This window comes from Podarcis raffonei, chromosome 8 (assembly GCF_027172205.1).
Source record: "Podarcis raffonei isolate rPodRaf1 chromosome 8, rPodRaf1.pri, whole genome shotgun sequence".
NCBI lineage: Eukaryota > Metazoa > Chordata > Lepidosauria > Squamata > Lacertidae > Podarcis > Podarcis raffonei.
In genome coordinates, this window is record NC_070609.1 from 15,556,919 (window position 1) to 15,579,956 (window position 23,038).

Genomic DNA, 23,038 nt, shown 5'->3' on the forward strand with positions numbered 1-23,038 from the left:
CAGCTTCATACAGTATTTGTTGAGATGGATTGGTTTTCCTCCCATGTCAGTTTTGCATCACTTCATTCATAACTCTGTTCCACCCTGTTTCCAGATTAATCTGAATTTTAAAAATTAATCAGTACCCAAAAAAATCATATTTGTTTGTGCATTTAAATTAGGCATGAGAACTAGCCACAAATCCCAGTTTTGAAAAATTGAGCTTTATACATCCTTGCTCACCGTAATTGAGGTTGATGTGTCCATACGATAGATAGATAGATAGATAGATGATAGATAGATAGATAGATAGATAGATAGATAGATAGATGATAGATAGATAGATAGATGATGATAGATAGATGATAGATGATAGATAGATAGATAGATGATAGATGATAGATAGATAGATAGATAGATAGATAGATAGATGATAGATAGATGATAGATGATAGATGATAGATGATAGATAGATAGATGATAGATAGATGATAGATAGATAGATAGATAGATGATAGATGATAGATGATAGATAGATAGATGATAGATAGATAGATAGATAGATAGATAGATGATAGATAGATGATAGATAGATAGATGTTAGATAGATAGATGATAGATAGATAGATAGATAGATAGATAGATAGATAGATAGATAGATATAGATAGATAGATAGATAGATAGATAGATAGATAGATAGATAGATAGATAGAGATAGATAGATAGATAGATAGATAGATAGATAGATAGATAGATGATAGATAGATGATAGATAGATAGATAGGCGGACAGACAAAATTTTTAGGCCTAGTAGATGCTCCTGAGTGAACATTTTTGCAAAACCCATTTCCCCTGATATAATGCATTTCTGCACATGATCTTCCCTTAACAGGTGCATTCTTATGCACACTTTACCATGGTATATGCATTTTTATCCACATGTACACACCACATTACAAAATTCAGGGAAGCGTGAATTTTGGGTAGTTGTGTTTCAGTTCTCACATTGTTTCAGAATTTAAAAGCATGAAAGATGGAACAAAATGAGAGAAAAGAACAAAGCATCACAGTGAAAGTCAAACAACCCAACAAAACAGCATCAATGGACAGCAAAATCATCACGCTGTCAATACAGACAGGTGGAGAAAAATGGACCCAGAGAAGGTCACAGGAAAGCAACAAGGAGGCCTTTATTCACTGCTAAATCGGAAGGATTATTTACAAGAGAACTTTGATCAGCAGAAATCCAAAAGTAGCCAAGACGAAAGACCCAGAAGAAGGAGCAGCCTTATTGTTGCAGTTAATCTTCGAATCTACACTGCTAGCCTGAGGTATAGTGTCCTTTGGAAGCTGACAGCTGGCGGTGCAGCCCTTACGAATGAAATGCACGATGTTCCCTCCTGCACATGAAAAACAAAAGGTAAAGGTGAGAGGAGGTACCATATGCAATTCCTCCTATTAAGTTGATCTCTTGGCCCCTCCCCGCTCTGGGCACACAGCTCATGCGGAACTTTGACCTGTTCGCCAGCCTGGACTGGCTGATGATCTCTCTTACCCACCTATTGTCGCATTCCTTGAAAGGACAAAACAGAGGTGTTGATCAGCCCTGCAAGTCTCCTTCTTTCCGGTGCAGCTGATGCCAGTGGCATGGCAAGTCTCACATTGCAAAACAGGAAAGGCCTCTGGAGGAAGGAAGAGGAAAGGTTTCACAAGGGGAAAGGAGATGGGGAAATAGGCAAACGCCGCTTGAAATGCACCTGTGTGCCACTTGTGGCTGTTTTTGCAGAACCCAGGGCTCAGTAGATTCTATGCTGAAACCAAAACAAAATTCAGTAAGGGGCCATTCGTATACAGTAAACGAAATACATTCGGCAAATTTGCACCATTCCTTTGTATTCTTTAATTTACTAATGAAAATTCCAGTACTGTTTTGAGTACTTTTCTGACATGGCTCTTTATTGAGAAGAGCAATGAACTATGCAGCGCAATGAAGGCCATCCCCACTCATAGTAAAAGGTAAAGGTACCCCTGCCCGTACGGGCCAGTCTTGACAGACTCTAGGGTTGTGCGCCCATCTCACTCAAGAGGCCGGGGGCCAGCGCTGTCCGAAGACACTTCTGGGTCACGTGGCCAGCGTGACAAAGCTGCATCTGGCGAGCCAGTGCAGCACACGGAAACGCCGTTTACCTTCCCGCTAGTAAGCGGTCCCTATTTATCTACTTGCACTCGGGGGTGCTTTCGAACTGCTAGGTTGGCAGGCGCTGGGACCGAAAGACGGGAGCGCACCCCACCGCGGGGATTCGAACCGCCGACCTTTCGATCGGCAAGCCCTAGGCACTGAGGCTTTTACCCACAGCGCCACCCGCGACCCCATTCCCCACTCATAGGAACTGTTATTGAGGCTCTCCTGTGGGATTTTCTGGGATTTCACCTAAAGGGGAACAAATCTATTTCTGATTCATGACTATTACATGCTTTAAGCCAAAATTCCATTCTATTTCTGCATTAACTTGTGATTTCAATATGCATTTTGTAGGGTTGATCTGATGTTTTTAAGAAAAGAATTAAAGGGATGGGTTATTATTTTCTTTTCTCCCCTGCCCACCTTTTGACATTCTCGTGAATGGTTGGTGAATTTTAGTCCTCTCCTGGAGAATGGCTTCTCCAGTGATGTCACCTGTGAACCTGGGGCACAACAGCAGAATTGGTTTTAATACTGTTTAAGATTTTTTTGAACATTTTTAAAAATTAAATCATTTTTATTAGATGCGCTCCTGGGTGAGTCATGTGACCTGTGCCTCACTCGCCGCCGCCCCCAGTACTTTTTCAGGGTGATAGAGCACGAGATCGTGATACCCCAAATAGCTGCCATAATCTTGTGTGACGTGGGTGGCGCTGTGGGTTAAACCACAGAACCTAGGACTTGCTGATCAGAAGGTCGGTGGTTCAAATCCCCGTGACAGGGTGAGCTCCCATTGCTCGGCCCCTGCTCCTGCCAACCTAGCAGTTCGAAAGCACATCAAAGTGCAAGTAGATAAATAGGTACCGCTCCAGCGGGAAGGTAAACGGTGTTTCCATGCACTGCTCTGGTTCGCCAGAAGCAGCTTAGTCATGCTGGCCACATGACCCAGAAGCTGTACGCCGGCTGCCTTGGCCAATAAAGCGAGATGGGCACCGCAACCCCAGAGTCGGCCACGACTGGACCTAATGGTCAGGGGTCCCTTTACCTTTACCTTTAATCTTGTGTGAAAAAAGGATGTCCCTTTTTTATGGAGCACTTTGCAGGTATACAATAGTTTGGGCCCCTGACTGCTACTAGCTCTCCTTTCCTGAGCCTATTGCTTCCTTCATCCACTAACATGAACATTGTTCATCATGAGGCGACTCAAAACTGGGCACTCCCCCCCCCCCACTCCACAAAATACAATATCGCCACACTTAAATAGTGTGCAGAATCTGGTGAGACCTTTTTGGCTCAACTTAGCGAGTCAACATTTCAAAGTGCAAAGAACTTCATCATGACAATGAAATAAAATTGACTTAAGTATTGATCTTAAATGGTTCACTGGGAAACAGCATGCCATTGGGAAAGATGCCAAAATCTCTCCCCAAATATCCATGACTGGAGTGCTCTGGAGAAATAATAACTGCCATTAAAATTGACAGCTGTCCGTCAAAGCAAATATACACCCCCACCCTTGACTCCTACCTCCACTACCCATCACTTCAAGTCAGTGAATTTCCCTGGTCAGTTTGGTTTCGTTTTTTAAATGAGGTGGCAGAGATAATATTTAATTAGGGGTTTAAAACATCACTTGGAGGAACAAATGTACAGATAGGGCTGTAGAGCCTTGGCATTAAGGCCAGGCAGTAAGAAACACACACAGCCTTCTCTTTGCTTTTTTCATTGGGATCTTTCTATATTAGGCGCCACATCCAAGACCAGATGTGTGGCCTGATAAATGTAGCTGGCTTAGCAACAAGGGAGCAGAGAGAAAACGTTGCCAGCCTCCAGGGCAACACCGGCGTTAGAGCTCAGCCCCTGAACTTACTTTGAATGGTCTTCACAACATGGACAATTGGAGGGCAGGAAGTTCTCTTACACAAGACAGTTTGACTAGGTACCTTCCGGTTCTGCACTTGCCTTAAGCGAGCAGATGTTCTCCTCCTTGTAGCTTTTTATTTAAATCTATCTCTCATCTTTCCTCCCCAAGGAGCCAAGGGTGTCATTTTTTTATATTTAAAAAAACCACAAATGACAAATTTTAAAATTCTAAAAAGGACATGAAAACTAGCACCGCATCTAATCCGGACAAATCCCAGGTCCCTGAACCAAATCAGGATAATTTGGGCTGATTCCATCCCGGACACAACATCCACCTGGAATATTCCAGAGCTATCAAAATAGGGGGAGACAGAGTTGAATGGGAAGAAGGGAAGAAGGAAACATTTCAGATGAGAGACATAATCTGCATATCCCCCTTCCTCCTCTCCCCTCACCAATAACCGCATGTTTAGTTGTGGTTTTTAAAGCATTAGGAATGTGCAAAGGCCATGATTCAAATATAAGGTCTGGTCCAGGTCCCATCTGATCCAGATTGCTGAATCCAGGGCCAGCCCACCCAGGAGGCAAGGTGAAATGACTGACTCAGGCTGCAGGATTCAAAGGGGCAGCTGATCCCAGTGCATATCTTTATTCCACCCTTCTGATGTAGATCTTCTTCCCTCACCCTTCTTCTCTGGGTGGGGGGACGCCATTTTGTGGTTTTCCTCAAGTGTCAAAACATATTGGGCCAGCCCAAGAAACGTCTTGGGCTGGCAAATTGGGGGGGTGCCTTGCACAGCCTTATTAAAATTGTCTGGGGGAAAATTAAGAAGAACCATTGCTAACAAATTTAAATGTTGCTAGGAATGGCATCCTTCAGCCGTCTTGGAGAATATGCTTTAATTCTTTGCATTGAAAAGCCTCCCCGTGCGATGCTAGCTTGGATCTGGTTCTGTTGAACTGTCCACAGCGGAACAACCCAATTCCCAAGATAGTTTTGAGTTTACCTGTCACTAGAAGCACAGAGGAGGAGCAGAAGAAGAAGAGTCTCATAAGAGCCAACATGATGATGAATGGTGCACCCTACAAATGCTATTGCAAAAAAAGTTTGAAGACATTATCTCCCTCTCTTACCCAACAGTTTCTCTATCTGCGGTGAAGCAACTCACTTACTAGAAAAAGTATGCAGCAATGTTCTAGGAGAAAACCGGAACTTTAAATGAAATCCTTTAAAAACGGAACTAACAGTAATTTCAAGATGCGTTGGCTGGAGCTGGAGTAGATGAAAGGATGATTTAATCATAGAGTTGTAGAGTTGGAAGGGACTATGAGTGTCTAAGTCCACCCCCTTCTAATGCAGGAATCTTTTACCCAACGTGGGTCTCGAACACACCACCCTGAGATTAAGAGTCCCATGCGCTGCCAACTGAGCTATCCCAGGAGCCTGTGTGGTTCACTTTTGTTCTCCCTCTCCTCTTTTGAGAGCTACAGGCACAGCAGCTTTAGGAAACGTGTGGCACTCTGGCTGCCATTGAGTTCTTGCTCCCATCATCCACAACCACTGAACCTGCTGACCGAGGCTAATGGGAGTCAAACAACATCTGTAGTGCCACAAGTTCCCTATCCCTGCAGTAGGGATATCAGGAGGGGATTCCTAGTGAATGTGTTAGCTGCACCCATTCATTGTGGTCCAGATCCAGATCAGGGACTGAATGCCTGTTGTGGTGGTGGTTGGAGGGGAGGAGGCAAAAAGTAGCCAATATTAATCATGTTTTTTTATTTTTTATGTTTTTTAAAAAAAGTCTTCAGCCATGAGACAAGAGTTGCATTCACAAAGCAGTTTGTTCTGCACCCCTGACTTTCCTTAGCTGTTGTAATTTATGTGTTATGTTTGAGCTTTCGCATGGCATAAAAGCCACTATCAGAAATGTAACAGAATAGAGTAGAAATTTAGTACTCATTTCCAGGCTAATTTCTTCCAGAAAGAAAAAAAATCCATTTGCAGGCCTATTAACTCAGAGAATTGTGGGATAAGAGCAATGAAATTTGGGACACTATTCTGGGTGTGTGTGTATGGGTGTGGGTGTGTAAAAAGGCAAAGGACCCCTGGACGGTTACATCCAGTCAAAGGTGACTATGGGGTTGCGGCGCTCATCTTGCTTTCAGGCTGAGGGAGCTGGCGTTTGTCCACAGACAACTTTCTGGGTCCTGTGGCCAGAATGACAAGACCGCTTCTGGCACAATGGGACACACCACAATGAGAGCACATGGAAACACCGTTTACCTTCTCGCCGCAGCAGTACCTATTTATCTACTTGCATTGCATGCTTTCAAACTCCTAGGTTGGCAGAAGCTGGGGCAGAGCAACGGGAGCTCACTACATCATGGGGATTCGAACCGCCAACCTTCCAATCGGCAAGCCCAAGAGGCTCAGTGATTTAGACCACAGCTGAAAGCCCTATGCCACTGTTGGGAACAGGTTCCACAGCTTAGGGGCTGCTGCAATACAGATGGAATTGGTACTCCAAAGTTGGTACTTCAACTACCCTGGTTCCAAAAAATTTAGGGCTTTATAAGGGTCACCATCGGCACTTTAAACTGGGACCAGCCCGCCTTTAAATTCATTTTGCTACAATTCCGCATCAATCTGGCTTGTCTCCATGATGGCTTCTTCTTTTTTAAAAAATGAAAATTGATGTGGAAATGTCAAAGACTGGAAAAAATGAGAACTTGAGGCAGACTAAAACTGGCAGATTTCACCCGTCCCTAATTGCGGCACCAAACCGCCCAGCGCCCTCATAACACCAATATTGATCGATTCATGTGCGGGCTCTGAATTTCCTCTCTCTTTCCTCCTGAAATCCATTACTTTTATTCAACAAAACAACGATAATGAAACTCAGTCCCAGGAAAGCATTGCTGAGGGATGAGTCACTGCAGCAGCATCCATTAAGGTGCATTATGTGGGGCGGCTCATTGGCCAGTAGAGCTCTCTGTGAATTAGAAAAAGGTTCCTGGGTGACTGAGCTTTGCTGGACTGAGAACAGCCTTTTAAAGCCCTTTAAAGAGCACTGGATTTTACACTACCACTCCATCTAGTGGCTTTTCATGGTTTCAGAGAAGAGCTTTCCCAGCCTTACCAGGACCCACTGGGAATTAGAGCCCATAATTTCTGCCTATGCTCTGGCAACCTCTAAGTTAGACTTCAAGGACATGCCTTGATTTTATGCATTCACTCTTAAGTACTGATCTTAACTGTGATTTCTGCACCTTTGTGAAAGTTTGGGTTGCCTTGTCTGCTGTCTTATTCTGCTGTGGTTTGTGGACCTTTTGAGTTAGAGTTAGAAGAAAATGTTTATGTGTTCTTGTTAATAATAATACAACATGATCACATGTCACTTTTGTTACTCCTGGTGTTTATTTTCACTGAGGAAAACAGAGAATTCCTCCTGGAAAGGCTAAACTGCATTCAGAGAAAGTGGCGAGTGGATAAAAGACAGGCATAAATGAATGCAGAGGAGATGGAATCCCATGCAGGTCCCTTTCATGAGATGATCTTCAGCAGCAGGAGCCCAGAAAAGATTGGCAGGAGGAGCCCGGAGGATCGAGATCCCATAGAATGTGTGCATTCAGCCACCTGGACAGCTTCAGACGACATGGGACGGAAATTTGTGGCTTCGCCTTCTATTGCCGCACAGGTGTACTTTGTAGTGCAGCCCATCATGGTCCGGTCAACGTGGGTTCCATCTGCACGTGGGAGACAAGATGGGTTGCTAGGGGAACCATTGCCGCTTGCCTCTGTATCCCAAACCACTCTGCCCAGCCTGCTTGAGAGGAAGGGTTCCCTTTTACTCAAAGTCCAGTTGGACACAGAGGAGTGGCGCTCAGGCAGGCCGATCTTTCCAGAGCTCTTGTGAAAATGAAGTGTTGCTTCCAACTAGACCACATTCCCGCCATACATTTAAAGCCCTGTGATACCACTTTAAACAGCCCCCCTCCCAAAGAAGTCTGGGAGCTGTAGTTTCTGAAGAGGGCTGAGAGGTGTTAGGGAATCCCTGTTTCCCCTCCAAGGGGCTACAATGCCGGGAGTTCCCTGTGAAGGGAGATGGATTGCTAAACCACTCTGGGGACTGTAGTTCTGTGAGGGGAATAGCGGCATCCAAACAACTCTTTAAGAAACTACAGTCCCACCCCACGCAACAATCACAAGCTGTGGCACACTTGCACCATTTAAATGACACCTCGAATATTTTATTGGGACAACCAAAGGGACTTCTCCCCCTAGGATTTGGCTCCTACTATGGCAGAAGAGAATAGGCAGCAGCGATAAATATGTATTTAACAGTAGCAACCTTAGTGGGCTGCAGTTCATGAAAGCTTGTATGATAATAAATAAATACACAAGTCTTCAAACACTCTATAAGTTTCTTTATGGGTTTAAATGCAAAAGACAAACACAGGGGCTACTCTGGAAATTATTTGTTAATGACATGTATCCAGAGCTACATCCTCTGGATGGTTTGCAATAATTTTTTTAAAAAAACCAAATATATATAACATGTTTTTTGGGGAGGAGGGGACACGACAAAGCAATACAGTGTGTTAAAAGTAGCCCACATAAAAACCAGCACCACCAGCATAGATGCATTCTAAAACTGCATTTTAAAAAAACACAGCTAAGAAGAAGAAGAAGAGTTTGGATTTGATATCCCACTTTATCACTACCCAAAGGAGTCTCAAAGCGGCTAACATTCTCCTTGCCCTTCCTCCCCAACAACAAACACTCTGTGAGGTGAGTGGGGCTGAGAGACTTCAAAGAAGTGTGACTAGCCCAAGGTCACCCAGCAGCTGCATGTGGAGGACTGGGGAAGCGAACCCGGTTCCCCAGATTATGAGTCCACCGCTCTTAACCACTACACCACACTGGCTAAAAGAATTTGCCCCAAGGACTAAGAGATGCTCAAAGGACTGGGAGAATGAAAAGGTTGTCAGGTCACAACCAAAAGATCTGAACACTGATGTCATCCGAGCCTCCTCTCAGATATCAGCCACCACATCTTGCAGGTGTGGGTGGATAAGGACCTCTGGAAAAGATCTGCACAGCCCAGACAGATTTATAAAGGGAGTAAATTTGGTGCAGAGGTTAGTGAGCCAGGTTAGGACCTGGGAAAGCTGGGTTAAAGTCCCAACTCAGCTGTGAAAACGTGCTTGGTGATTAAGCCAGTTGCTGTCTCTCGACCTGTCCTCCCTCAGAAGCCTGTTGTGTTAATGAAATGGGGAGAGGGGAATTGTTCGCCACCTTGAGCTCTTTCAAGGAAAGCTGGGGTATAAGTATGAAAAGGCATACCAGTAAAACCAGTGGCTCGACACTGGATGTCTTTCCCCCCTTTGCTATGGTTTATAGCTAGGCAAATAAAATAGTTACTGCTTGTGACTGTAATACTAACAGTAGTAGTAGTAGTAGTAGTAATGAGGCAATCATTCAGATAAGCCAGCCGGAGCCATCCAGGTTTTGCTCTGTCTACCCAGCAAAATGCCCCTGCCATGAATCTCATCCCACCTACCAGATAGAGGAGAAGCAGAATGACTGCATAGGAAACCACTTACTGGTATCTACATGTGAGGTTATCTTAAAGCAGCTCGTTTCCATTCCAGTGCAATTGGCCATCTCTGTCTTGCATGACTCCTTCCATTCATGGCAGGCAGGACACATTACTCCGTTGGATCGAGTCTGTACTGGTATCACTGAAAGAAGAGGGCATGGGGGGGGGGAGAGAAGCATTTGTCCGTCATCTCATCAGAGGAGGAGGTAATACACAGACAAAGGTTTTATGCTCACAACCACTTTCAGGGGCGCCAACTTGCCCCCCACTTTGAGGGGCCCCGGTGTCACTTGGCAACATATGAACGACATCATGCATGTGGTTGGGTGCCGTTGCCCGGGCATGCAATCTGGGGGGTGCAAACCAGATGCCCCCCACAGAGATCCCCTTTGCACCCTGTTGGTGGCAGGAGCTGGAAAGCATGGAGAGTAAAGATCACCCTGCTCCTGCCTTGGCACACGATTGCTTGCCCATCGACAGAGGGGGATGGGGAGTGCAGAGGGCATGTTTGCAGGAAGGAGGCCAATCTGTTTGGGGGAGCCTTCAATATTGGGGTGGAGAGTTCAGCCCCTTGCCCACAAATATTGAGGGGGGCCAAAGTTCCTTCCACCCCCTAGAGTTGGCGCCCTTGACCACTTTGTACAAGGTGCTCTGCCATGTTTTTCAGTCTTAATCCCATCCTAGCTCAAGTGGCGCCCGTGCCTTTTGCACAATTCCGTCTTGTTCCAAAATGTTTTCTAGTGCCGACGTCAGGGGTCGGGAACCCAATACTGGCCAGCCAGGGGTTCCAATTTGGCTATTTCCTCCAAGCCATGCCCACCTCCCAATCAGCTGGCATAATTTTCCAGCTGGTGGGAGAAAGGGCTGGGTTCTATTCTGCCTTGGCTGCAAGTGCCTGTTCACAGCGGGGAATAGCCACTCAGAGTCAAAGCAACAGGATTTAACACACAGAAACGCAAACACACCAGCCTAGCATGGCCAACAGTCAAGGATGAGGGGACTCGTAGTCATGCAATATCAGGAGGACACCAGCATGAACTGGCAGGACCACAGGGAGGAGGAAGAGGAGGAAGAGGATCCCAGTGAGGGGTGTAACTTGGGACACACCGGGGCAAGCAGGGGATGGGGAAGGAAGTACTCACAGGGTGACGGAGGATAGCGAGGGCATGGAGATCAATGCACAGGAACCAAAACAGCAGGACCCATCACCAGAGCCTGAGGAGCACCTGTCCCCACAAACACGGCACGCTCCAAGGCATAGGGAGCAGTAGGAGGGATGCTCTAGGAGTCTCAGGCAGGCAAGGGCCCACAGCCCGACCCCCTAGCTGGCCAGATGGGGCTTGCTAGCTCTGGAGGATGTGATTCCTCAGTTGGAGTAGCAACAGGTGAAAGCCACATGGCTTGTCAAGCCCAGATGCTGCAGCCAGCATGCAAATTCCAAAAAGGAAGCAGAGCTGAGGTGCTGTGCCTGCTCAACTGCCCATGTTGATGGACCTTGGCTTGGATGCCCCTTGGCACTCTATGCAAGTGCACTTTGGGTTTGACCCTTCCTGACTGTATCCTGACTGCTAGACTTCAGACGTAGCTACTTGGATGGGCCCTGGACTACATTTCCTGACCTTTGAACTTTGGTTGTGTGGCTTGAGCCTCAGACTTTGGACTTCAGACTTGACATACTGACTTGCCGCCAGGTAGGCCAGGGGTTCAGGGCAGCTGGCTTTTAGAAATGCAGGGTTCATCCAGACTTCCTTTTGTGCCACACTTCTGGGTACAGGCCCAGACACAGAGCTTTAAACTGTGGAGCTGTGCCTAGAATGCTCAGAGCGAAAAGTAAGCGAGGAGGAGCCCAATTACAGTTTGCAGGTGGCAATGTGCAGGTGCCATATTGCATGAAGCTATGGAAGAAGGAAGTGGGCTCTGGAGGGTGAATGGAAGGAAGTAGTGAAGGAAGGGAAGCAAGAAGTGGGAATACCACTGTATACCTACAGACGGGTACAACTTTATCGCAGTCGTCAGTGCAGCAGACCCAGCTTTGGCGTACTCTTCTTCCAGCCCCCAAAGTGAAGTAAAACGGAGGCATGGAGCACTGAGACATGGTTGAACACCTTTTCTCTACTTTTGTCACTGATGGTCCATCTAAGCAGGAGGGCAGGGAAAGGAGAGACAAAGAGGTTTATTTAGTCACCAGGAAAAATGTTCACCATTGTCTGTATATGACAGCTGTGCTCGGAGATCTATGCCGGTTGCTGATTTGCTACCAGGCCAAGTTCAAGGTGTTGAAGGTATTAGTGTACAAGGTATTAGTGTACAAAGTCCTTGGCTACTTGAGACCAGTTTGCCCGCATCAACAGAAGTATAGTGTACATCATGGGTAGGCAAACTAAGGCCCGGGGGCCGGATCCGGCCCAATCGCCTTCTAAATCTGGCCCACAGATGGTCTGGGAATCAGCGTGTTTTTACATGAGTAGAATGTGTGCTTTTATTAAAAATGCATCTCTGGGTTATTTGTGGGGCATAGAAATTTCTTCATTTTTTCTTTCAAAATATAGTCCAGCCCCCCGCCCCCCAAGGTCTGAGGGACAGTGGACCGGCCCCTTGCTGAAAAAGTTTGCTGACTCCTGGTCCAGATCAAGGGAAGTAATAGTACCGCTCTGTTCTGACTTGGTCAGACCACACCTGGCATACTGTATCCTATTCTGGGCATCACAATTTAAAAAGGATGTCGACAAGCTGGAATGTGTGCAGAGGAGGGAGACCAAGATGATCAAGGGTCTGGAAACTAAGCCTTATGAGGAGCACTTGAAGGAGCTGGGTATGTTTAATAATAATAATAATAATAATAATTTTTATTTATACCCCGCCCTCCACAGCCAAGGCTGGGCTCAGGGCGGCTAACAAGCAATAATAAAAACAAGTTGAATGATTACAACTTAAAAACAAAATTAAAATACATTAGAATATTGAAACATTAAAATATTAAAATGTAGCCTCATCGCAGGAGGAGAAAGGAAAAGAAAAAAGAAAGAGAGGTCACATGGAAGAGGGAGTATGCTTGTTTTCTCCTGCTCTGGATGGTAGGACTCGAACCAATGGCCTCGAGTTGCAAGAAAGGAGTTTCCGACTAAACATTTGGAAAAACTTCCTGACAGTAGGAGCTGTTCAGCAGTGGAACAGACTCCCACAAGAGGTGGTGGACTCTCCTTCCTTGGAGGTTTTTAAGAAGAGTTTGGGTGGCCATCTGTCATGGATGCTTTGGCTGAAATTCCTGCATTGCAGGGGGTTGGACTAGATGTCCCTTGGGGTCCCTTTCCAACTCTAAGATTCTATGATTGCCTTGCTCCACATATGCCAACTCGACCCCTTTGATCAGCGGAACTGGCTCTGTTACAAATGCCACACAATGCCTGGCCTGCATTTGCAAGAAACCGATCTTTTAGTATGGCACCCCCTACGCTTTGGAATTCCCTGCTTATTGGTATCAGGCAAGCAGCTGTACTCACTGTACTCTTTTCCACACCTGCTGAATAGCATTTTTGTTTAAGCAAGCCTTCCCAGATATGCAGATTGCTGTTTTTTTATTATTATTATTTAGTTAATTGCTGTTTTTAATTTTTTTGAATGTCTTAAACAGTTGTTTTGTTTTTACCAATAATTGTATTGTTTTATTCTTTTAGGAAAAAAGCTTTGCAGTGTATAGTTTTTTTAAAAAAACAAATAAGCAAATATGGTGCCCTTGTCTTGAAGATGAATATTGCAAAGACCTAGGGTGGGAGCAAGGCAGGAGCGTGGCCGGTCCAGTCCTATGGAATGTTCTGCCAACAGAAATTCAGCAGGGCACCTTTTGTTTCAAAGTCCGCTGGAAACATTTCTGTTCCATCAGGCTTAAGCAGGCAATTCAGAATACATACGCTTCAGGTTACATACGCTTCAGGTTACAGACTCCGCTAACCCAGAAATAGTGCCTCAGGTTAAGAACTTTGCTTCAAGATGAGAACAGAAATCACGCGGCAGCAGCAGGAGGCCCCATTAGCTAAAGTGGTGCTTCAGGTTAAGAACAGTTTCAGGTTAAGAATGGACCTCCGGAACGAATTAAGTACTTAACCCGAGGTACCACTGTACATATTTCCACAATAGTCATCCGATTATTATTTTTTAACTTTTACATATGGTTTCTATCGTATATTTTTATGTACTGGGGTTGTGAGCAATATCTCCGCCATGAATTAGCGGCATGCTGTATTCTTATAAATGAATAGATTTGAAAAACAATGAAGAAATGGGGGAGAGTAAAATGCAAAAACTAATCAAACTCATTAGCCATCTTCAAATATCACACTGAAGATGGGGCAAGCGTGTTTCTCGCTGGCTGTTCCAGAGGGCAGGACCAAACATTAGGGAAAACTTTCTGATGGTAAGAGCTGTTCAGCAGTGGAACGGACTACCTGGGAAAGTGGTGGATTCACATTCATTAGGTTTCTTTAAACAGTTGGATGGCCAATTGTCAGGGATTCTTTAGCTGTGATTCCTCTATTGCAGAGGGTTGGACTAGATAACCAGGGGAGGTGCTACCTTCCTACTCTACAATTCTACGGTTCCAAGATCCCATGACTCATGGATCCACTTTGGTTCAAATCAAATTGAGGGCATCATTTCTTGTTCCTTTGGGTTACTGCAGAAAGTAACATGAAGCAGGGCAAAAACACCACCCCATCCCAACTGGTGCTGAGCTCCCAAGCCCAGTGTGTCATCCACACATAGGATAGTTATCCATGGCCTTGCCACTGATCTGACTTATGGTCTCTCTCACCCACCTACGGTGCTTTCAGTCAGGATGACGATGCAGGTCTCTTCAGTGCCTGAACACGTCTTCTTGTCACCTGCACAAGTGGTTTCATTACTAAAGCAGGTTTCACACTCCAGAGAAGCACCTATGAGGGGAGGGGGAAAACGAAACATAATGAATGCATGTTTCATCCAGTCATTAGGCATTAATCCTTGCTAACTTGTCACTGGGTGTGGAAGAAGAACTGGACAACAAGAGTTCAGGAAGGCAGCAAGGCCATCTGGTCCACTTGTCAGCCATGTGTGCTCTGTCAGTCTATGACTGCTAAAGCAGGCTAGGTCCCGTTAAATGCAGAGGCTCCTCTCCTGGAAAGCAGAGCTAGTAATGTACAGTGGTGCCCCGCAAGACGAATGCCTCGTAAGACGAAAAACTCACTAGAAGAAAGAGTTTTCCATTTTTTGAGTTGCTTCGCAAGACGAATTTCCCTATGGGCTTGCTTCGCAAGATGAAAACGTCTTGCAAGTTTGTTTCCTTTTTCGTAAAACCGTTAATACCCAGGGTGCATTGCTTGAAGAGGTGCAGTTGCGACTTGACTTCAAGGAGCAACACATAGCACGTGGTGTGGTAGCCTTTTTTGAGGTTTTTGAGGACTTTGCTGATTTTGAAGCTTTTCCAAAACTTCTTTTGCAGCCATTTGGTAAGTTAAATTTTTAAAACTTTTTTTGGAATTCAAGGACTTGGTGTTGGGGAGAGGTTTGCAAGAATCTGGGAGCTTGTGCGGTTTTTTCCTGCATTTTTATGATTTTTTGTGACCATTGGGCCACTCTGCTGTTTTTTTAAAAAAAAAATTCTGGGTTTGAATTTCTGTGTGGTGGGTGGCTGGGGGAACAGTTGAGGAGGGGTTTGCAAGAATCTGGAAGCTTGTGTAGGTTTTTTTTGAATTTTTATGATTTTTTGTGACCATTGCGCCATGTTGTTGTTGTTTTTAAAAAAATTCTGGGTTTGAATTTCTGTGTGGTGGGTGGCTGGGTGCTTTTGAATTTTTTGGATGTGAAGCACTGATTTTTTTTTCTTTTTCTGAGTTTACGAAGGTAGGAGCTGTGCTGCCATAGGACCCAAGAAGACTGCTGCTGCAGAGGCCAGCGAGAGGAAGAAGGAGAAGGTGACGCTGGAAATGAAGAAGGAGATCATCCGGAAGCATGACGGTGGAATGCGTGTGACAGACCTCGCCAGGGAGTACGGCAGGAACCCATCGACCATCGGCACCATCCTGAAGATGAGGGAGAAGATCCTTGCGACTGATGCAGCCAAGGGAGTCACCAGGATCGTGAAGAACCGCCCAGCTGTTCTGGAGGAGGTGGAGAAGTTGCTGCTCATCTGGTTAGAAGAGAAGCAGCATGCAGGGGACACAGTGACTGAGGCCGTCATTTGTGAGAAGGCCAAGGCCTTGCACGCAGACCTCGTCCGGGAACAGCCAGGAACCTCAGGTGAGCCAGAAGTCTTCAAGGCAAGCAGAGGCTGGTTTGACTGGTTCAAGACAAGATCTGGAATCCACAGCGTGGTCAGGCATGGAGAGGCTGCCAGTTCTGATGTTCCTGCGGCTGAAGACTTTGCAGCGGAGTTCCTGGAGGTTGTGACGACGGAGGTCTACGTTCCACAGCGGCTGTCCTCCAAAGAACTGAGGGACATTTGCCAGCAGTGAAAAGATGTGCAGGCTTTTGCACAGCGGCACCACCCTGACAAGGACCTGACACGTGACCTTGCGAACACTTTTGATACGAGGGTCATGTCCTCTTTCAGGGAGGTGCTGAAAAGGCGGATGAAGCAGCAGACCATGGACAGGTTCTTCAGCAAGAAGCAAAGAGTGGAAGAGGAACCTTCTTCGAGTTGTCCCCCAGAGTCTTAGAAAATGTACTGTACACTTTGTTGATTTTTAAATGTTTTTCTGTCATGTTTAGAAACTTATTTTATTGTTCCTTCAGTTTTTGAAATGCTCTTTACAGTATGTGTGACTTTAAAGAGCACTTAATAAACTCTTTTTGTACCAAATTTGGCTTTGTTTGGACTTTTTTTGACCATAGGAACGCATTAATTGAATTTCAGTGCATTCCTATGGGATTTCGTGCTTCGCAAGACGAAAAATTCGCTAGACGAAAAAACTCGCAGAACGAATTAATTTCGTCTTGTGAGGCACCACTGTACAGATAGAGCTACAGCTCTTATTTGATGCTCAGTCTGAAGATGCGGCCTGAATAGACTCTCCAGCCTGAGCCCTGCGTGGAGTTGTCCAAGGTAGCTGTGAAACGCTGCCTCTGTGCTGTTGAGGCCATTGCCCCAAACAGAGCAGTCTGAGTTTTCCAGTTCCTACTGCTGGACTCCATATGGGTGCTGCTTCTAGGTGAAGCCCAAATCAGAGACAGGGGGGACCTTTTGGCATCACAGCACAGTGAGGGACATACAGGAGCAGTCAGGACACTTGTTTGTTTTTTTTTAAAAAAAGTTTTCAAAGGGAAAATTGGAGGGGGGAATGAAAAACTTTTTGCCATCACAGGAGTGGAACGACAGTAATGATCAATAAGGGTTTTTCAAGCTATTTTTTTAATTTAAAAAATAAAAATTTGGGGGAGGGGATTTGGGGGTGCAAAAAGTCAGGGGTTGTGTGTTAGCCACCCTGTTGCAGCTACTAAAGATGTGGCCAATTTTTAGCTCACTTACTTTCTTACGGGGTCTTTGGAAGAGGGGTTGGTTGTTAAACTACCCCACAAAATGTAGCTCTGTGAGGGGAATGGGAGGGTGTGTTCTCCTAAGAACTCTCTGCACCCTTAACAAACAGCAGTTCCCAGAGTTCTTTGGGAAAGCCACAACTATTTGATCCAATAAGATGGTGCTTTGAACATGTAGTGCAAATGGGCCCTTGGTGTCTTCCTTGCTCTCTTATCCCCCAGTCTCCACAGTTACCTGCCTAATAAAATATCGTGTTTAATTAATTCCTTTTGCATTATATGCTTGCTCAGCGAATAGTAGAAGTCATAGTATGAAGACCACGTCTGCTGCTGAAGACGTTTCTTTTCTGCTTCATTTGCTCTTAACCGAGAGTCAGAGTCAAAGCCCTGTTCTAAGAGTTATTTTGTTTTAAGAACTCAATTCTTCACCCACCACACGCTGACTGGAACCCAGCCTGAACCATCCCACACTCCCATCCACACACACACAAAGACATTGTCAAGAGATCCCAACTGCCTTGGATGGTGGAGAGAACTGGGAACACCCACCCCGCAAATGCTCACTTGGTATCTCCCCTTCCTTTTTAATCTACCTTCAGCGCCTCCTTACCTGATGTTACCAGTGCCAAAAAGAGGCTCAGTTTCAGAAGAGTCTGCATGACGGTGGTTGTGGTCAGTATAGCAAGTACAGACACTCCTTCTGCAATGCTTCAAAGGGCCTGCAATGGCATCCAGAGGGAAGCTTTATTCAAAGTGCAATTGCACATAGCTCACTTATAAATCCTTGTTAATGGTTAGGGCAGATGGGTGGAGGAAATCAATGAGAATTGCTAGGATTCTGATACAAGCATTCAACTTCAGCGAAATGTTCTCTTGTCAAAATTTCTCAGGGCTTTTTCTCAACCCCACCCTCATTTATTCTCCAATAATATTTTCCAATTTTTTTTAATTTATCATGGCTGCCATTTCTCCCTCCTCCTTCCTATCCACCAACCTTGCACTGGAATTCTAGGTCCACAGTATGGCAAAGGAATAATAATAATAATAATAATAATAATAATAATAATAATAATAATAAATTTTATTTATACCCCGCCCTCGCCAGCCAAGACCAGGCTCAGGGCGGCTAACACCAGGTATAAAAACAATTGATTAAAATGATAACCAGACTGCCAACAGCTATTGCTCCTGCTCTCGCCCCTAGGAGAAAATGAAAGTTCTGGGAATGCCCTTCCTAATGGTGAGCTCTACTCCAAGAAACTGTTGGAATATGGTGGAGAAAGCCACATTGAGGTCTGCTCCTGGAACATACAGTCAGTTGCTTGAAAATCCAAGGTGCCCTCTATATTGTAACACATCACTCATACTACCACATGCCATCGCTTGACAGAATCTGAGGCTGCCTTTGATGGTGATAGCCCACAGTTTACACGAGGTACTTGGAGCCATTCTTACCCTTATTCCAGCAATCAGAAAAACTGGCATCATATGGTACCCTGAGGCACTACCACAGGAATGGGGAAACCAATTGTTCTCTAGATGGTGTTGGCCACACTCTCTCATGGGAGTACGAAAAGGAACCTTTCCTGTCCGGCAGGCCAGATCCTTTTCCTCCCACTCCTGGCAGGCTAAAATTGACTGATGGTTGAGGCCACCACCTGTCTATAATGTAATGTCTCTATGATGTTAGATGATGATGTTTCTCCTGATTGTCAGTGAGACTTGAAAGTACAGCATTGGGTCCCTATGTGGTGGACATGTGAAAAAACAAGCTAAAGCTTTCTGGGGAAGTGATATATAATGAAATGAAGAAAATGTTTAAATGGGCTATTCCCCCAAAACTTTTCTTACATATATAATAGACATGGATGTTCCAAAGAAGATGACTAAACTATTTATGTATGTGACAGCAGCAGTAGCTAGAATATTATGTGCACAGAAATGGAAAGAAGAGAAGGTTCCAACAAAGGAGTGACTTATGAAAGTAATGGACTTTCCTTTAATTTATTTACGGCTATTAGCCCATAAAATATGTACAAACATAAAAACACAGAGACATAAAAACCGATATATCCGACAACAGAAGGTGAACACCACGATGCAAGGGTGGGTCATTGAGCAGAGCCAAAGGACAGCTTGGGGCCAGGAGAGCTCCAAGGGGCGGATCACAGAAAAAGGAAAACTGAAGACGAAATCCGACATGCACTCTCATCATAACAGTCCGATTAGTTTTGATGTTGTTGTTGTTTTCTGGTGGTTTTTGAGTGTGAGATAACCGCATTCAGGAATCTCGCCACCTGCAGAGTTACAGAAGGATCTGTATCCTGCAAAAGCAGTGCGGCGTGTGACTCAACAGGCCTGCCAACCAAGCGCAGTAAAGCAGGACCCAGGAATTTAGTCCTGGCTATGCTATGTAGGGGACAGTTGAACATTATATGTGAAAGAGATTCAACAGTTTCCCCGTCACACACGCATAGCGGAGACACCAAACCCTTGGAAAATCTGTGGCTCAGCTGGTTCGATGGAAGGACATTGAACCTTGCCCGAATAAATGCAAGTCGGTGTGGTACTGATGAAAGAGATGAAAGTAATGGACTATTCAGAAATGGCAAAGCAGGCAGCAAAACTAAGAGATCAAAATGATGAGGTTTTTATAGAAGAATGGAGGCCATTCATAGATTATTTTTTTAAATGTTACTGTCAAATGAAATTGCAGACAGGATTTGAGATAAAAGCAGGGGGGAAATGGGAAAAGAATTGTAATAGAGAATTTGTTGTAATAGATAAAGATACAATGCAGTAGAAAAGTTTTGAGTAAAAACATTGTGTAGGTGGGGGGGGGAGTCCACTTATGAAACAAGGTTATTGTGAAAAAGTTTGGAAATTTTACTAAAATTATATGTAGTACAGCATTGGGCTAATTGGAAGGCCTTTGGCAAACAGCCCTAAGCTGCTCTTTAAGCTTCCGCAAAACCAAAGGCTGAAAGAGCAATACAGGACTGTGTGCAGAAGGGCTTTCAAAGAGCCCTTTTGCTGCCTTTCAAAGCAGCACCCAGCAGGATTGGAGTCCCTGCTCATCAGCCGAGGAGAGGAGACTTCCATCCTGCTCCCTGCAGGACTTTGCTTCGCCAGTGCACTCTCCAAAAGGAACCCATGGGTGAAGGAGCATCCAAGAGGAGGTGGGTCAAATCCTGCTGCTCTGCCTATGTGTATGCCCATTCCCTGTGGAGAACGGGTGCAGGCAGCCAACGCAGAATTGAACCCTGGCATGCCCTACTCATCAACTCTTGTTGCCTGCCCATTGGAATGCCATCAGCTGATTGGCAGGTAGGTTTGGCTCAGGGGAATAAAAAAAGCCTAAGGAAGCAAAGAGGTGAGGGAAATCTCCCTTGCTCTGTGGTGGCATGTCATACAGGCCACAGAGTTAGATCAACACAGCATGAAGTCTCCCCAACCCACTCAAGAGCCATCTAAATTCACCTCTAGATGGAGTCCTTCATCTTGATGGAATGGAACTCCTGGTGTTTGAAACTCATGCCTAGCAAACCGCAGCAACTGTCACAAAGGCTCCTAAGATTCCACGTTCCTTAAAGTGAGAGCCCCCTTTTTGTTTTCCTGATGAGGGAAAGGGGAATGGCAGGGGACAGAGAGGTCCACTCTGCTGCTGGTCCATCTCAAGCTGGTTCTGCAGGCTTTGGGAACAAAGGCTGGTGCATTGGAGTAAACAGGGCACAGACAACCAACATCAGCCTGCTTTCAGCTAGTCCCCACTTGCGCTTGCTTTCTTACAACCAGTCAGAGGGTGACTCCACCATTGGTCCCTACCTCCCAAGCCACAAGTCCCAATGGGTACCAACCACCACTGGAGTCAAGCTTGGAGCATCTGTGACCCATCATTTGCAAGCACCACCAGCCCAGTCCCGTACAGTATCTCAGCATCTGGCACAAGGACATATCACACCAACGGACACAAAGGAATGTACTGTTTCTCAAAAGTGCCAAAAATATTAGATATTTCACCCCCATGTGAACTGGCCTGCGCCCTGGGATTGTCACCTGAGTCCTCTCTACATGGGCCACCTCCAAGGGATTGCTGGAGGACGGTAATGAGAGAGCAGGCCTTTTCTGCAAGAACTTCCATTTCTGGTGCCAACTTTACCACTGTTTTGACACCACACAAGATGTTCTTATTTCCCCAGGCATTTGAGCAGGTCAAACTCTCAGGCGCTTTTAATCTGACTTGATTTTAAAATATGTTTACATGGTTTTGTGAGGTGGTTATAAATCACTTTGGGACTTTTTATTGCAGGAAGTAATTCATCCCCTCAGTAAACTTGACCTAAAACTGAGGGCACGATGCATTTCTGAAGTGTTTTTTGTCTTCTGCAGGGGCCAGCCTTGAATACTTTGAGTTATATTAAATATTGGAAAGTCATACAGGGAACCAGGCAGAGGGCCTTCTTGGTAGTGGCGCCTGCCCTGTGGAACACCCTCCCACCAGATGTCAAAGAAATAACTATCTTACTTTTAAAAGACATCTGAAGGCAGTCCTGTTTAGGGAAGTTTTTAATGTTTAATGCTGTATTGTGTTTTTAATATTCGATTGGGAGCCGCCAATGGTGGCTGGGGAAACCCAGCCAGATGGGCAGGGTATAAATAAGTTGTTGTTGTTGTTGTTGTTGTTGTTGTTACTGCACACTATTATTTTCCTGCTTTGGTTGATGTAAGGCAGGGGTGGGGAACTGGGTGGCAGTTCAGATCATGAGCTCCCCCTCCCATCATAGGCTAAGCTCGACGGGTGGGTGGGGTCACTCACGTGACATCACAATGGCACCTGGTGACATTTTATGCCCACAAGGGGGTCTTCAGAAGCCATGTTCAAAATGCTACATTGTACAGCAGTGCTTTGAAAGGATCTTCTGAAGATCTGACATTTTCCCTTTCTTTATGATTGACTTTCCTTCTTGAAACCAAGATTGACAGTGCTTGCAGACCCCCTTTTAGTTGAGCCAGGTTTTTGCCTGCCTCACATTTGACGTGTGGGGCAGGTGGATGTGGCTTGGCTGAAATGGCCTCAACAGGCCAAATGGAGAAGCCTGGTGGGGATAAGCAGGCTTGTGGACCAGAGGTTTCCCACTCCTGAAATAGTGCTGACACCTCTCTATCTATCACTAGTCATGAAGGCAATATTGCCATCTAGTGACTAAAACATAAAGCTGTTTTCAAACAATGGTTCCTTCTGCACCTAAAACTGTTGCTAAGCCTGATGCAGCAACAGTTTGTACTTATAATCAACTAGGATCATCATACCCAGCATTCCTTGGGACTTCTAAGAAATTATAATAACAAAAATCAGTGCAGTTTTGAAATCAGTGGCTAAAATTAGTGCAGTTTTGAAAGGTTCCGTCTGCCACCATAACTCAAAATGGCATCCACCCATATTCAAACATAGACAAAACCTTACTCCTTGACCTCATGCAAAATCTGGCTACAGTATCTGTACTGGTGTCCAAATGCATAAAGAACAACTTTCCAAAACAGAGAAGAATACAGTGGTACCTCGGTTTAAGAACAGTCCGGTTTAAGAACGATTTGGTTTACAAACTCCACAAAACCTGAAATCGTGTCTTGGTTTGAGAACTTTACCTCGGTCTAAGAACAGAATCCGAATGGTGAAAGGGCACTGGCGGTGGGAGGCCTCATTAGGGAAAGCGCACCTCAGTTTAAGAACAGTTTTGGTTTAAGAACGGACTTCCGGATTGCATGCTAATTGCATGCTTTAGTCACTAGATGGCATTAAACCCTTCACCAGCTGGGTCTCTGCTTATTCCTTTGAACCTTTGGGGGAAATAAGATTGATTAAATTGCCTGGATAGCTCAGTTGGGTAGAGTGTGGTGCTGATA

The 23,038-nt window shown here is 45.2% G+C and overlaps 1 protein-coding gene and 1 long non-coding RNA gene across 3 annotated transcripts; both read right to left on the reverse strand.

The window, feature by feature from the left end:
• Window positions 1-1,145: 1,145 nt before the first annotated feature.
• Window positions 1,146-1,715, reverse strand: LOC128418582 (uncharacterized). Its single transcript, XR_008331720.1, has 2 exons — window positions 1,540-1,715; window positions 1,146-1,380 (listed from the first exon to the last, which is right to left on the reverse strand). It is a non-coding gene; the product is annotated as an uncharacterized LOC128418582 (long non-coding RNA).
• A 5,711-nt stretch (window positions 1,716-7,426) lies between these two features.
• On the reverse strand, window positions 7,427-20,708 carry LOC128418449 (phospholipase A2 inhibitor and Ly6/PLAUR domain-containing protein-like). Of its 2 annotated transcripts, none has more exons than XM_053398135.1 (6): window positions 20,615-20,708; window positions 17,745-17,853; window positions 14,440-14,556; window positions 11,615-11,764; window positions 9,633-9,770; window positions 7,427-7,772 (listed from the first exon to the last, which is right to left on the reverse strand). In XM_053398135.1, the coding sequence occupies exons 2-6, from the start codon at window positions 17,791-17,793 to the stop codon at window positions 7,570-7,572; spliced, it is 657 nt and encodes a 218-aa protein (XP_053254110.1). In that variant the 5' UTR covers window positions 17,794-17,853; window positions 20,615-20,708; the 3' UTR covers window positions 7,427-7,569. The 2 variants fall into 2 exon arrangements, with proteins under 2 accessions (XP_053254110.1, XP_053254109.1); XM_053398134.1 differs by lacking the exon at window positions 20,615-20,708 and adding an exon at window positions 18,590-18,769.
• Between the last annotated feature and the right edge of the window lie 2,330 nt (window positions 20,709-23,038).

Bases quoted from the DNA above. Each gene is read 5' to 3' on its own strand.
- LOC128418449 (XM_053398135.1), bottom strand. From the start codon at position 17,793: ATGCAGACTCTTCTGAAACTGAGCCTCTTTTTGGCACTGGTAACATCA. The intron at 14,557-17,744 runs GTAAGGAGGCGC...CTCCCCTCATAG, and splicing joins TTTGGCACTGGTAACATCAG to GTGCTTCTCTGGAGTGTGAA. The intron at 9,771-11,614 runs GTAGGTATACAG...CTCTTCTTTCAG, and splicing joins CGATAAAGTTGTACCCGTCT to TGATACCAGTACAGACTCGA.